At 41.8% G+C, this 15796-nt stretch overlaps 1 protein-coding gene across 1 annotated transcript; it reads right to left on the reverse strand.

Annotated features, from left to right (window-relative positions):
* Positions 1–1167: 1167 nt before the first annotated feature.
* LOC146626991 (uncharacterized) lies at positions 1168–11291 on the reverse strand. The gene is made up of 8 exons (XM_085360963.1): positions 11189–11291; positions 10739–10901; positions 7484–7676; positions 6622–6718; positions 6472–6533; positions 6092–6206; positions 5797–5858; positions 1168–1194 (listed from the first exon to the last, which is right to left on the reverse strand). The coding sequence occupies exons 1-8, from the start codon at positions 11289–11291 to the stop codon at positions 1168–1170; spliced, it is 822 nt and encodes a 273-aa protein (XP_085217089.1).
* Between the last annotated feature and the right edge of the window lie 4505 nt (positions 11292–15796).

The following is a 15796-nucleotide window of genomic DNA, read 5'->3' on the forward strand; positions in this document are numbered from 1 at the left end:
AAATTAAAAAATAATAAAAAGACTATATTTTGGTTTTCTCTGATGAGCATTACAATCTGACATACAAGCTTACATAAAACACCACAGATCATATCTGTTGTGATCTACTAACAGGTGGTCAAAGTGTCATTAAAACAACTAGAAGCATAACACAACAGTGCTTGCATCAACTAGAACAAACTATGTATTATAGAGTTTTTCATTGTCCTGAAGAAACTGGCACTGAGTGGCTGACCAATAAAACAGCACCTTTGCACACCAGGGGTGAGTCGGGCTGACACCATGACTTATACATAAGACTTATATCAACACACAACACATTTGTTGAATTACTGAATTATATTTAATATAACCAACTCAATAATCAATTCCTTAAAAGGACAGCATTGTAACAATTATTGAAGGAAAATAAAAGTGAATCCTGGCATTAAAAGACTCAGGCTAACCACACATCAAAACAAAACACTGCCTGTGAGCACAGTGAAGTCAACTACATACTTTTTGAATGGAGAACACTAACCTTGAAATCAGGCCCAGAAAGGTAAAGGCTCAGACTGTCAAAAAGTGCATTTAGTGTTTAACATTTTTTTTTTTTTTTTTTAAAGGCCAGTCCTCTGTTGCGCACAAAATCTCAAATGTTTTGAATAGATCTCGTCTCCAAGATAGGTTGTTCCTTTTCTTTGCACTTCAGACACTGCTGGTTGGTGACAGTGATACCGTTTTCAATAAAAGGCTTCATATGTTTCATCACCGCTCCTATCTCCTCCTCAGACCATGGTCTCTTCACACACCGCCTTGATGAAACACGTAAACCTGTTCAATAAAACAAAACAAATTTGAAGTTTAAAAAGATCATGTGAGATGCACTTGTAGGTAGAGATGGTGTTCAAAACTGTGAAAACAAGCTGGTACTTGTCTAAACAAATTGTGTGTGATAATAAATAGACTGTAGACCTGATAAAATTTAAAGTTTGATTGTTTTCATTAACATGATAGTTCATCACACTGCTTGGTAAACACAAAATACATTCAGCTTCTTTATATGTTATATAATGTCTAACCACATGATGTTGGTGTTGACTGCACATAGTGCCTAGTGATGGACATGGCATCTGATTTATATCATACCTTTAGTAACTGAGTCAGGGACAGGAGGTGAACCAGAAGTCACACAGGCATCATTCCCCTGGTCATCTAAAAAATATTGCACAGTATAAATGTATGGGCTTAAAGAGGCTTTCTGCCTACCAATCAAACACCATGAGCACAGAGGGGACAATGACAGCCAGTTCTATTATACTAACTATACACATGGCAATGCTGCTGAACTGGATGAAGTCAACAATACCTTGGGTAATAAGTTTACTGGGAAATGATGTAGATTTTGCACAGGCCAAATCTTGCTTGGCCAAAACTGATGAAGCATCAAAATACTAGTCATAAAGCATTAGTGTCACAATTAGGAATGGAACAACTAACAATCGACCATGTAAAAATGTACTGATGGTTAGTAATATTGTTCTATACACAATCCCAGGTTATCGTAATCAGCATAGTAGTGTTAATAGTAAAGTCTGATTTCATTTTTAATGCAATGAAAAACAGAGATGCAAGTGGCATTAATGAAACAAGAGAGCATCGTTATCATACGTGATGTGCGCTGTTAAAATACGTTACTGCATATTTCACTGGATTTGTCTCTGAACAAGACTAACTCACAGATCCCAGCTCATTACATAAGATATGTTGGGCAAACTTTGAGTACAGCATTGAAAATGTACCTTGAGCTGCAGTCTCGGAGAAGTGAGGCAAATCAGAAGTAATATTTTATATATATATATATATATATATATATATACATATGCTGTTCTGCATAGGCCTGAACCCCCTCAGTGAGATCATTAACAAGACTGGCTACGGATACAGACTACGGAACGGAGCAGTTGTCAGCCACCTCCTGTACATGGATGACATCAAGCTGTATGCCAAGAGTGAACGAGACATCGATTCACTGATCCACACTACCAGGCTATACAGCAATGACATTGGAATGTCGTTCGGACTGGAGAAGTGTAGTCGGATGGTAACAAAGAGAGGGAAGGTAGTCAGAACTGAGGGGATTGAACTACCAGAAGGCAACATTGCAGACATAGAGGACAGTTACAAGTACTTGGGGATCCCGCAGGCGAATGGGAACCATGAAGAGGCCGCTAGAAAAGCTGCAACCACCAAGTACCTGCAGAGGGTCAGGCAAGTCCTGAGGAGTCAGCTGAATGGTAAGAACAAGATCCGGGCCATCAACACGTACGCCCTGCCCGTGATCAGGTACCCTGCTGGGGTAATAGGCTGGCCAAAGGAGGAGATAGAAGCCACTGACATAAAGACAAGAAAGCTCCTTACCATGCATGGAGGGTTTCACCCCAAGTCCAGCACCCTGAGGCTGTACGCTAAGCGGAAGGAAGGGGGCCGGGGACTGGTGAGTGTCAGCACCACAGTCCAGGATGAGACAACGAACATCCAAGAATACATTGGGAAGATGGCCCCAACTGACCGAGTGCTCAGTGAATACCTCAGGCAGCAGAAACCCAAGAAAGAGGAGGGAGACGAGGAACCATCATGGAAGGACAGGCCCCTGCACGGTATGTACCACCGGCAGATAGAGGAGGTGGCTGATATCCAGAAATCCTACCAGTGGCTGGACAAAGCTGGACTGAAAGACAGCACAGAGGCACTAATCATGGCAGCACAAGAACAAGCTCTGAGCACAAGATCCATAGAGGCTGGGGTCTATCACACCAGGCAAGACCCCAGGTGCAGGCTGTGTAAAGATGCCCCAGAGACTATCCAGCACATAACAGCAGGGTGCAAGATGCTAGCAGGCAAGGCATACATGGAACGCCATAACCAAGTGGCCGGCATAGTGTACAGGAACATCTGTGCCGAGTATAACCTGGAAGTCCCGAGGTCAAAATGGGAGATGCCCCCAAGGGTGGTGGAGAATGACCGAGCTAAGATCCTGTGGGACTTCCAGATACAGACGGACAAAATGGTGGTGGCTAACCAACCGGACATAGTGGTGGTAGACAAACAGAAGAAGACAGCCGTAGTGATCGATGTAGCGGTTCCGAATGACAGCAATATCAGGAAGAAGGAACACGAGAAGCTCGAGAACTACCAAGGGCTCAGAGAAGAGCTCGAGAGGATGTGGAGGGTGAAGGTGGTCCCCGTGGTAATCGGAGCACTAGGTGCGGTGACTCCCAAGATAGGCGAGTGGCTCCAGCAGATCCCGGGAACAACATCGGAGATCTCTGTCCAGAAGAGCGCAGTCCTGGGAACAGCTAAGATACTGCGCAGGACCCTCAAGCTCCCAGGCCTCTGGTAGAGGACCCGAGCTTGAAGGATAAACCGCCCGCAGGGGCGTGCTGGGTGTTTTTTTTTTTATATATATATATATATATATATATATAGCGAGTTCTCACACTTAGAAATCATGGAGGGCTCTGAAATTTTCATCATAGGTACATGTCCACTGTGAGAGACATAATCTAAAAGAAAATTCCGGCAATCACAATGTATGATTTTATAACAAGTTTTTTGTATATTTCTTTGTAAAATAAGTATTTGAACACTTGAGTCAAACTATATTAATATTGCCTTTGTTAACAATTGCAGCGGCCAAACAGTTCCTGTAGTTCTTCACCAGGTTTGCACACATTGCAGAAGGTCTTTTGACCCACTCCTCCACACAGATCTTCTGTAGATCTGTCATGTTTTGGGCCAACACAGACTTTTAACTCCATCCACAGATTTTCTATTGGACTGAGGTCTGGAGACTAGTGAGGCCACTCCAGAACCTTGAAATGCCTCTTACGGAGCCACTCTTTGGTTTTCCTGGCTGAGTGCTTCAGGTCTTTGTCTTGTTGAAAGACCCAGCCAGAACCCATCTTCAATGCTCTGACTGAGGGAAGGACGTTTTGGCCCAAAATCTCACAATCCATGTCCCCGTTTATCTTCTCCTTAATACAGTGCAGTCGTCCTGTCCCCTGTGCAGAAAAACAGCCCAGAGCATGATGTTTCCACCCTCATGCTTCACTGTAGGATGGTATTATTGGGATGAGACTCATCCTTCTTCTTCCTCCAAACCCCAACAATGGAGTTTAGACCAAAAAGTTTTATTTTGGTCTCATCTGACCACAGGACTTTCTCCCATGACTCTGGATCATCCAGATGGTCCCTGGCAAACTTCAGACGGGCCTGGACATGGGTTGGCTTAAGAAGGGGAACCTTCAGTGTGATGAATGATTTTAAACCATGACGTCTCAGTGTATTACTGATAGTAGCCTTGCCAACGGTGGTCCCAGCTCTCTTCAGGTCATTGACCAGCTCGTCCCGTGTAGTTCTGGGCTGATTCTTCACCTTTCTTAGCATCACTGACACCCCACGAGCTGAGATCTTACGTGGGGCTCCAGTCCGAGGAAGACATTAGCCTCTTCCATTCAGGGGCGCCTGCAGGAGTCTTGCAGAGGGTACGCACAGTCACCTGCACGCGCTCCATCGCGCACACGCACATGCGTGCACGCGCACTGTTGCGCACCGAGCTGCTTGGCAGTGGCTCTGGAGCCCTTTCCAGCTTTGTGAAGGTCTAAAGTTTTGTCTCTTGTGTCGTTGGAAAGCTCTTTGGTTTTACTCATGTTGCTGCAACACTTTTGACAGATTGTGGGGTGCACATGTGTCTTTATAAAAGCTAACGGCATCAAACAGGTGCTGCTAAATTAGAATCATGAGCAGAGTGTAGTTGGACTGTTTAAAAGCAGAATAACAGGTATTTGAGGGTCAGAAATCTGCATGATAAGCAAGTGTTCAAATACTTATTTTAAGCAGTAATATACAAAAATATTTTAATAAAATCATACATTATCATTTCCGGAATTTTCTTTTAGATTCTGTCTCTCACAGTGGACATGTACCAACGCTGAAAATTTCAGATCCCTCCATGATTTCTAAGTGGGAGAACTTGCAAAATAGCAAATACTTACTTTCCTCACTGTAAATGGTATTAACTACACAGCAAAGTACAAACAGAACTGCAATAACAACCAGAAGGGATGCTTGCGATCTTTAGCTGGGTATGACAAGTAGAACAAATATTGCAAACATCTGGCAGCTACAGTGGAAATGTATTTAATCCACTACGAGTGGTCTTTTCTAACCAGTGTCCCCTCAACCCATGTGTTTTTCTGAGTATGCCAAACACTGGAGATGAAACAGTGAAAGACTCAGTTTGAGCTCAGATGTCAGGACAGTGTTCTCACATACCTTGAGTTTGTCTGTGTCAGACACACACACATAGTTAAGCATTTTCTGTTTCACCTTCAGTTAAATACAGTTCTAACTTTCACCCTAACTGCAAGGAAACAGAGTGATTAACCCTTACCTAGTTAAGTGAAGCCAAAGTAAGACAATACTAAGAAGCTAAAGTGACTGTGAGTAAAAGGTGCATGTATATGCCTGACACAGAAAAACCCAAGGTTTTCAAGGACACTGTCCATCAGCCTCATAATGACATCTGAGCTCAAACTGATGCTTTCACTGTTTCACCTCCAGTGTGTGGCCACTCAGTAAAACACACTTGTTAAGGGGACACTGTGGTTAGAAAAGACCTCCTGTTCTAAATAGAGGACATTTCCACCACCGCTGCCAGATGTTTGCTAAAATACTCAAAATGGAGTTTCATGTAAACACCATAACACTTCTAACCATTGGTCAATTTTAAAACAAAGGTCAATTTCAACTCACCTCACAAGCAGAGTCGTTAGGCACAGCTCTGGATGATTGTGGCACCTCTTTCGATTTGCTCTCTGTACAAGGGAACACAAGGAGATTCAGTGCTTGACTTTCGTTAAGTCAAAAAAACACATCTACGCATAACGCAATCAATTCACATCCCTGACTGTTACAATTCTACTCAAAATATCCATCAAGACACTATAGAATCATCAGAAATGTCCCAATACTGGCACATTTTTCATGCAGCAAACCTTCAGGCATGTCATGCATTGCCAGAAGTTAACAACAGTTACTCAAAACTGACCACTGGTAAGTTCTTCTGAGAACGCTTGGGGTGACAACTCCTGATACTGGACACCAACTTCACCAATTAACTCTTTCAGAGAAGAAGTGCCACGCTGACCTCCAACAGAATGCACCTAAAAAGATGCAAAGATGAACAAGCATCAATGGTACAGTGTCGATCTGATCAAGAGGGACACTCTCAGTCAAACCTTAAAACACCCAAATGATGTTGAGAGGGAAATGCACTGTTAAATGATGACTACCTGTACTTACAATGATTTAAAGACTGTACATGCAGTATAATTGTAATCAATTGATAAACATGATCTTTACAAACCACACTATTTACCAAACTACACATTGATACAATCTTTAGTAAACAGATGAATCCATGCTAACCTCATGCTCATAGTTGTCTGCTGTAGGTCTAGATGACTGACACTCTGCTTTTAATTCTCTGTCTGTAGAAGAGAACACAAGACATGGAGGCATAGTGCTTTGCAAGACCCCAGGGTTTAACAGGTAGTGCTTACTCAAGCAGGGACTCACCTGTGAATGAGTCTGTAGAGATCACATGGTGCTCCACGTCATGGGCAATAGGCTCTGCAACACACTGTTGACCAGAAGGGATGCTTGCGATCTTTAGCTGGGTATGAAAAGTAGAACAAATATTGTAAACATCTGGCAGCTACAGTGGAAATGTATTTAATCCACTACGAGTGGTCTTTTCTAACCAGTGTCCCCTCAACCCATGTGTTTTTCTGAGTATGCCAAACACTGGAGATGAAACAGTGAAAGACTCAGTTTGAGCTCAGATGTCAGGACAGTGTTCTCACATACCTTGAGTTTGTCTGTGTCAGACACACACACATAGTTAAGCATTTTCTGTTTCACCTTCAGTTAAATACAGTTCTAACTTTCACCCTAACTGCAAGGAAACAGAGTGATTAACCCTTACCTAGTTAAGTGAAGCCAAAGTAAGACAATACTAAGAAGCTAAAGTGACTGTGAGTAAAAGGTGCATGTATATGCCTGACACAGAAAAACCCAAGGTTTTCAAGGACACTGTCCATCAGCCTCATAATGACATCTGAGCTCAAACTGATGCTTTCACTGTTTCACCTCCAGTGTGTGGCCACTCAGTAAAACACACTTGTGGAGGGGACACAAAACAGATAAGCTTGCAATCATCACTTGGGAAAGTCATACAAATTCAAGATTTAGTTAAACCAGATTGAATACCACCAAGAGGACATTTAAATATTGTGACTAGGGCTGAAACAACTAATCGATTAATCGACAACTAATCGATTATTGAAATAATCGTTAGTTGCAGCCCTAATTGTGACATCTAGATATGTATGTTTTAAACAACAATTCATAGGGGGAAATTTTTTTTTAAATGACCCACCTTTTTCCGCCAGGGCCATTCTTTCCCACCATAGTCATAAGTAATTTCACTTCCTGCCGCAATTTCCTTCAGTGCAAAAAGGCAGAGATGTGGCTTCCCTTCTGCTTCAATCAACTTCATTCTGCAATTTGGTGTCCTGTGTTCATCGTTTACTAGTCGCCCAAATGACCCATCTTCAAGTGCTCCATCAATACTGCAAATTTGGAAACATACATTAAACAAACATTTATAGTGACATGCCTATGAACTATACTATAATTTTTAAGCACCAACACAAACACAACATCCAATACAAGTTTAGTTGTTAAATGCATAGTTGATAAGTTAAAGAGGGTCCATCAGTAGTGATGGGACGTTCTGTATCGAGGCTTCGGAGCGTGTGTCGAGTAATGGAGGGGGCGTTTCCGCGAAGCGCGTATCGAGGCTTGCTTCATTTATGGGAGGAGCTGAAAATGATGACGTCCGAAGCCTCGCTGCCCGGCTGTACCACGTGACTGGTTCATGAAGTGGTTCGAACTTTGCCGCGAGATATGACAGCGATATAAACCCTCAGACTTCATTCAAAATGTGGGTGTTTGATGGAGAGTTGCGGTTAGAGAGAGTTTGGAGACCGTTTGGAGGTTTATGAGAGTGAGGAGAGAAAGTCAGGAGAGAATAGAGCCAGCTAAGAAGAGGAGGATGTCCTCCCCTGTGTGGGAACATTTTGATTTTATTCCTCCCAACAAGGTATGTAAATTTCTACAGAAGATGTATTTTCATGATACTGATGGTGCAATACAATTTATGTTGAGCTGTCTTGACTTTTGTACAAGGTGAAGTGTTTGCTATGTGCCAGGGAGCTGGGATATAACAACAACATCCATGCTTAGGCACTACAGAGCTTTGCATGAGAATAAGGGGGACACCGATTGTGGAGCAAGACCAGGTGAGCCATCAAATGCAATGATAATATAGCATGCAGTAATGTTACTAAATGATATAACAATATTATACAACTGTTATAAGTTACGTGTGTGATATTTATATTTGTGCTTTGTCTTTATTGTCTTTCCTCAGGAGAACAATCTCAAATAGATGAAGACCTGGTCAGCATGGTGATTGAGGACTCACAGCCATTTAGCATTGTGGAGGACAAAGGATTCAAAAGATTTGTTAAATCATTAAATCCCAGCTATGTTCTCCCCACTAAAAAGGACGTAAAAGCAGTGAAAATTTAGTTTTTACAGAATAAAATGTGAACAGGCAGGACTGAGGCTCAAAGCCTCAGTGTGTAGCTGTCCATACCTCAACGTTACAAAAGCACAACTACTGTCCACACCCCAACCACACCTCACCTCACAGTAAATGATCATTTCCATTTCAAGCATTTCCAAATAATCATTTCCCATACTGCCACTATAAATATACACAGTATACTGCCATCACTACAATATACATGTTTTACACACTCCTTTTGTTGTTGACATTTACAGGCTGTGTGCAAAATGCCACACTCTTCAAATTCATGCCAGCTATTATTTTTACGTCCAGTAGGTGTCCTGCTAGAGCAAATGAAGCTTCATGAAGCTTCGCGTTGGGGTGAACCAATTGGATGAAAAGCTTCAGTGCTTCATGGGGCTTCATCTGCCCATCACTATCCATCAGTCAAGGACGCATTGCTTTCTGACTGAGATAAGTGTTTGCGCTTCTACTTGTGCTTAGAGCTTAAACGTGGTTTTGTTGTACTGTTGCGCTGACCTAGTAGGTGTGGCTGTTACTCTTCTCTTCTCTTCTCTTCCTCCTCTTGCCCACTACCTGCTCTGTGCTGCTGCTTGCGCGTGGCCACTGATTAGACCTTGTGCAATCTACAGCTAAGCGCAGCCTGGTGTGCACTGCTCTGCCAGGTGAGTTGAATTAGAGCAATCAAGGGCGGGCGTGCCTAGTAGACCTTAAAATGCATGCAGCAGTCATTTGACCCGAGTGCGACATACTGAGAGGACAGCAAACCAAGCACAATCCACTTTCCACTGTGAGGAAGACTTTGAGTTAGACGGGCTATCGGTAAGCTCGGACTCATATTTGCTGCTTATATGTTTGGGAAATATGGAAGCTCAATTGTGGAAATGTATTTATGCTTTGGGAAATAGTTACTGCATTTAAGTTTAAAAAATTATATTGATATTAAAATAAATGTTTAAGTTTGAATAGATTGTTTATGTAGATAGTGTTTCCCACACATTTATGTTAATTAATACTAAAAGTAATTACCCCAAATCCTTGGTTAAATCTTAAAACTAGTGTAAATATGTTTGGTTTAATTTAAGGAAAATAATTCTTTGTAAAAGAAAATCCTTGGTTAAAGTCTTAAAATATTTGTAAACTCTAAAATGTATACTTTAAAAATGTAATTGTTACAGAAAGTGTAAAAAATGCAAGGTAGACCACAGTTTATTTCATCTTCGTTGTTTGAAATTACTCACCTCTGATTCAAAAACTAATGAATGTAAAACTAAAACTAGGATAAATGATAGTTTAGACAAAAGTGGCTTTACTGAAGTGTATATTTTTGTTATTTCATTTGTCTTCTGTATAATGCATTTAATTTATCTGAATGATTAATGAAATGTTCTTTATTTTTTGTGTTGAAAGGTTTTTCACCTATCCATCAAGCCATCCATCTACCTACCTCACAGGCAGAACACTTGACATGTACTATTTTGGCATTGTACATATTATACAGTAGTTTTGGACACAGTAGAACAGTGCACGGGTCTCCGTGTCCACATGTGCCAAATGCGCACAGACACAGGGCCGCTCATTCAGCCCTGGCCATTTGAATTTTCTCTTATTATTTTCTCTATCTCTATATTATATTTTAAATCTTCACAGCAGCGTGAGAACACTGTCTTAGCTGTAAAATGTAGGCTTATATTATTACCCCTCTAACCCCGTACATTACGCCTGTGAGTGTGTATTAGAGAAGGCACACACAGGCTTAATACGGGGACTAACGGGCCCTCAGCATATGTGGGAGTCCCGTCAGTCCCCAGTACCGAGAGTTCCCGGGGACCACAGGGTCACCGGGAAATGACGGAGCCTTAGTAAGAATGAGATCCCGCTATTCCACGGGTCCGTCACTCCCCCTTCTATAGATTCTGGGGACTGACGGGGCCGGGTACTAGAGGTAAGGACTCGTTAAAGAGCAATATGAGATGTTTGCTTCAGAAATCCTGACCTTGCAATAGAAATGTAAACATTCAGTCATTTTGAATTTACCACAATGTCTTCTGCTTCCATATGAATTCAAACATGAAGCCTGAACATGCGCTGGGGTACAGGTTACGTCTGTGTTCAGCTTCAGTTGCATCAATAAGCTCCCCTCTATACTCGACCACAAAGTCTCCTTGTTTGAAATTGGCTAAAGTGAAGATGCCACGACCTGAAGAAACAACCATATTAGAGACACAGGTGTGGCAGCACTGCAAATAATCAATTCATTAAATATGTATATCTGTAAATAACAAGTATGCAATGTTGTGCTTTTTTTCAATTCTACATATATAATAAAGAAAACATGTCAAAGTGCAGAAAACATAAATAGCCAGGCTCGCTAATAACTAAATTATTAAAATGCCTTTAATTTTAATTTATATTGATGTTTGTACAGGTCACCACTGGTGATGCGTAACCCCTCAGTCTAGCCTGCAGTGTGTCGAAGTCACTCACCTTTAACTGAATTAATAAATTTAATTTCTAACATTGAATTCTTGTCTCTTCTTGCAAGGATGTGATTAATGGCATCCTGAAGGGGAGTAGTTCTCCATGACATTATTTGCTAAGGAAATAAGATAAAAATGTAAACAACATCAAAACTTCAAGCCTTTATGCTTACAAGGGCATTAGTAAAGCCTGAATGAGAAGCACCCCCCCCCATGTTAGTGTACTATTAGTTTAAGGTTATTTTAGTTTGATGAGTGCTGGAGGGATTCTGATTAACAGATAAATGGATGGGGGCAAGGCTGTATTTGTGCAGATTAACTTGACTGTGTTCCACCTGTGTTGATTAAGTCAAGTATCTGACATGCTCCACCCAATTTTTCTTATTTCACTAATAGCATGGATACTGAAACTGTTTCAATTGAGTTCTATGCTTTCATTACATTAACATAACAGACACAGACAAGGCTGATGTCTGAGTTGTTTTAACAGAAAGCATGCACTTGCAGATATTAAAGATACTTAAATGTCCTAATTTAACTAAAGCCTAACTCTGACTTAGCCTAAACCTGTCTGTCAAACTAAGCTTTAGATCTCTCAGGAATAATGTGCTTCATCAACACAACTATAAGAGAGCAAAACAAATGTGTTGTTTGGTTTTTTTACAATATTTTATAAACATGTGTGCAGAGTGACATCAATACTGTCTCAATTAAATTTCATGAATCTAAAAAAGTTTATTTGTATTTGCCTTCCAATGTTTCCTTGGTATTTGGGCAAAGATCATCTTTTAATATCTTAAATAATCATCTCAGAACAGGAGGAAAACAGCTCCAACTACCACAAAAAAGACAGGTGTGAGTACTACTGCTAGTACAACTGCATCTACTACAACTACTCCTACCATTAGTACAATAGGTAGTAGTTACTAGTTACAGAAGTAGTACTTATAGTAGTTGTAGTAGTAGCAGCCATTTTACATTAAACAAGTGTAGTGATCTTGTAGTGAAAAAGGCCTTCTTTCAAACTCAGTGAAACATCACACACTTGTGTAATTTCTTACCTTGAAACAAGTGATGAGATTAGGCCAGGGTAAAAAAAAAAAAACCCATCCCGGTGCTTGGGACAGTCCGGGAATCCCCGCCCCGCGTGTTGCTGTGACCTCCGTGAACCGTTCCGCGTGCTCCGGCCCGCTCTGCCGTCCTCACCTCGTCGTGGTCCGGTCCCCGCGGTGTGCTCTCCGCCGTCCGCTCGTCGTGGTCCGGTCCCCGCGGTGCGCTCTCCGCTCGTCGTGGTCCGGTCCCCGCGGTGCGCTCTCCGCCGTATGCTTTCCACCGTACCTCGTCGTTCCCTCACCTGCCGCCTCACCACGGCTGTGCCTACTCTGAAGCACTGTGTCTGTCAGAACGTCCGTCTTTTAAAAGTTTTATAATTACCGTCTTACCTTTTCTCCAAAGCGTGTCAAAACTCTGCCAAAATTGATGGATGAATAAGAAGCGCCCAATCAGTCGGTCTAAATCATTGATGTAAATATCAATGGTCTAAATGGGTAATGTTAAAATGCGCATGCGCAGCTTCCAATTTCGCGCCATGTGTATAATGTCCCGCGCTCGTGTATAATTTCCCGCGCTTGTGTGTGCGGCATGCAGGGACAACTCGAACCGACAGGGGGCAGTGGCGGACACACAAATATACAACATCTGTCAAGTTTTTGGTTTACAAAGACTTTTGAGAAAAACACTTTTTGGGTATTAAAACATGCCCAGAAACCATTTTAAAAGGTCAATTTTATGAGGACAGCAAAATGTCCTCATGTAACAGAGGGTCCTCATAGCTCTTTGATTTGTCTTGAAAATTGTCCTCCTAAAACGAAAAACAAACACACACACACACACACACACACACACACACACAAACAAAACCCAATGTGAAACAAAACAAATAAATCCAAAGCTTGGCTACACATGCCTGCGTATGTGTAATCATTTTTGTACGTATTGATGTGCGAGTCTGTGTTCACGTGCTTACGTTTGTTTGTGCCTGCCTGAAAGAGCAGGCTGAATCTCATTTACAGTCCAAGGGGTCACTTATTGACTGAACCAAACCCCCTGACAGGGCCCAGACAGAATGGAAGCTTAACAAGATTACTGTTATATATAGCAGCAGTAATGGGAACCTCTCTGGAGATTCTGCTGCTGCTGATTTGTGCCTTGCTACCCAGATTTGAGCATTTTGCACACTGCCTGTCTCCACCGGGAAACTCATGATGCATTACAGCTGCAATGGATCAATCAATCTGCTTACTCCCAGCTCTCCCATCGCTCCACCTGCTGCCTGCCAGGGCAGTGATTCCTCAGAAGACCGTGCCAAGGGCTGCACTATGAGCTTGTGCTGCTCACGCATGCCTGTTCACCTGCACCACTAGTTAGAGAAATCACAAAATAAATGGGCATCTTGTTGCTCTCTACCCTACTGTTAGTCATGTCAAGTTAAAGTGGAGGAGCTAAGGATTAGAGAAGGTGGGAGAAAGGAGGTGCGTATTAGAAAATACAGCACTGACATGCTTGTTTTGATTAATGGAGCCCTCTCTGCTGGTGAGTGACAAATTATCAGAAGGCTGAATGGCTCGTTCATCACTGTCATCCTAGGCTTACTAGTGTGGCACATCCAGTCCGGCAGCCAGTCGTGCTACCATCTCACCCTTATCGCTCCCACCTGGTGCAGAAGATTTTCAAGCAAAGGAAAGAAAAGAGTGGAGGAGGATGCAAAAGACATGAAGGAGCACAGCTGAGACGTTGACATTTGGCAGCGACCGTGCTCAGCCATTACTGAAATAGACTTATCCTGGGATTTACTGTATGTTTACTCAGATAACCTGACTGGTAAATGCCTACAAGCAGGCGTGATCATCCACCAAACTATTACCACATGACTGAAGTTAATTTGGGGAAGGGAAAATAGACGGAGTGATAAGCGTCTTTGTGTTTTACAATTGAACGGCAGATAGAGGATTTTTGTTTGTATCTAAGCCCAAGGCTCTGCCTGGCCTCTAATTAAGCAGGAAGACAGAGCTTGAGCAACGGGAATCTTATCTTTGCTTTTGCCAGGCGACAGAGATAGTGTCCAGATGCATAAACACTAATTAACTACCAAGAGTGTGCTTTACTGTTAGAAGGCTTCTCTGCTGGTGCCTCTTCTGATGGGTATTACAGAGATACAGATGGAGGCAGCAGCTGCACACGCACACGCCCTAAAATAAGCAAAACTTTCATTTTGATTTCGACCGTCCGTCTCATTTTTCATGTAATTTTTTTGTCTTTCTTTGCTTCTGAACCCGCTCACCTGTACTTTTGTAGGGAAGGTAAGAATGGTCGTTGTTTTGCAAGTAAGGCACTATCCTTTGACGTAGACAGCAAACCAAGCTGAGCGGGTGATGGATGGGAAGTGGACAGCTGTCGACAGGCAGGAGGACAGCGGGGCAGTGAGCACCCGACGGAGACACACCTAATTCCCAGGTCTTATTTTGTCAATAAACAGCAGCCAGTGGCACTCAATTAGAGGACTTTATTGACTATGCTGCCTGGCCTGTGTCAGATGTCAGCTTGTGACACAGCGTGATGTCCTGCACTGACACTTTCTGTGAGATTACAGAAAATAGAAAAATCAAAAGAAGATTGCAAAAGCAGAGGAAATAAAGGGAGGAAAGAAGACAGAGGATTTGCTGAGAAATAGAAGGAAGAGACATTGCAAGATTAAGGGACACATAAAAAGTGGGCAAGTGAGGACTATAGTAGTCCTCAAGGCATTTTTCTCAAGAGTTCAGGTTATTATTTCTTGCTGGGTTCACTGCATGTCAACTTAAAATGCAAAATATCAGACATGACAAATGCTGTCAGAAATTGGCAGGTTTCACTCGCTTGTCTTCTGGTTATTCTTGCCACTAAACGTGTCTGGATAAGAAAAACAAATATACTCCTCCCCACCCCTTTTTTGAGAGTGAACAAATCTCCTAACTAGAGCTGGGCGATATGAGATTTTTTCATATCACGATATGTTTTTTTCATTTCAGGCGATAACGATATCTATCACGATATAAGCCAAATAACTATATTTGTAAGATTTAAATGTGCCGTTGCTCACAAGTAAAATGTGAAATAATCAGCAGCTTGTTTTTATTTAAATATTTATTTCCCATAATAAGTTCAACAGGGTAGATGTACTTAAGGAACATGAGACTTTTTCAGATAAATAAAGGCAAATATTGCAAACTACACAAAAGGCAGCCGCTAAAGCGTTTAAGTTTCAAAATAGGACAAACGAAACAGACTACTAAATTGTCAATTCCACTTAGAAACAAAATATTAATTCTAAAAATAAATCTTAGTTTGTTTTACAGAAGAACAGACAAAACTGACTAACTTTTGTCAATATCAAATAAACTGAGAACTAATAGGAAATTCTCAATCTCTCCTTGTTGTATAGCTGAGCTTTTCAAACAGTTTTAACAGTTACTTTAGTCTGACAAAAGCCGAATGACGAATTAGCGCTTCCAGTCAGAGACTGAGGCTACGTCCACACGTACACGGGTATTTTTGAAAACGGAGATTTTCCGTTTTC

This window comes from Diplotaxodon limnothrissa, linkage group LG8 (genome assembly GCF_057381915.1).
Source record: "Diplotaxodon limnothrissa isolate DT_005_m linkage group LG8, D_limnothrissa_male_GT1.1, whole genome shotgun sequence".
In the NCBI taxonomy this organism is placed as follows: domain Eukaryota; kingdom Metazoa; phylum Chordata; class Actinopteri; order Cichliformes; family Cichlidae; genus Diplotaxodon; species Diplotaxodon limnothrissa.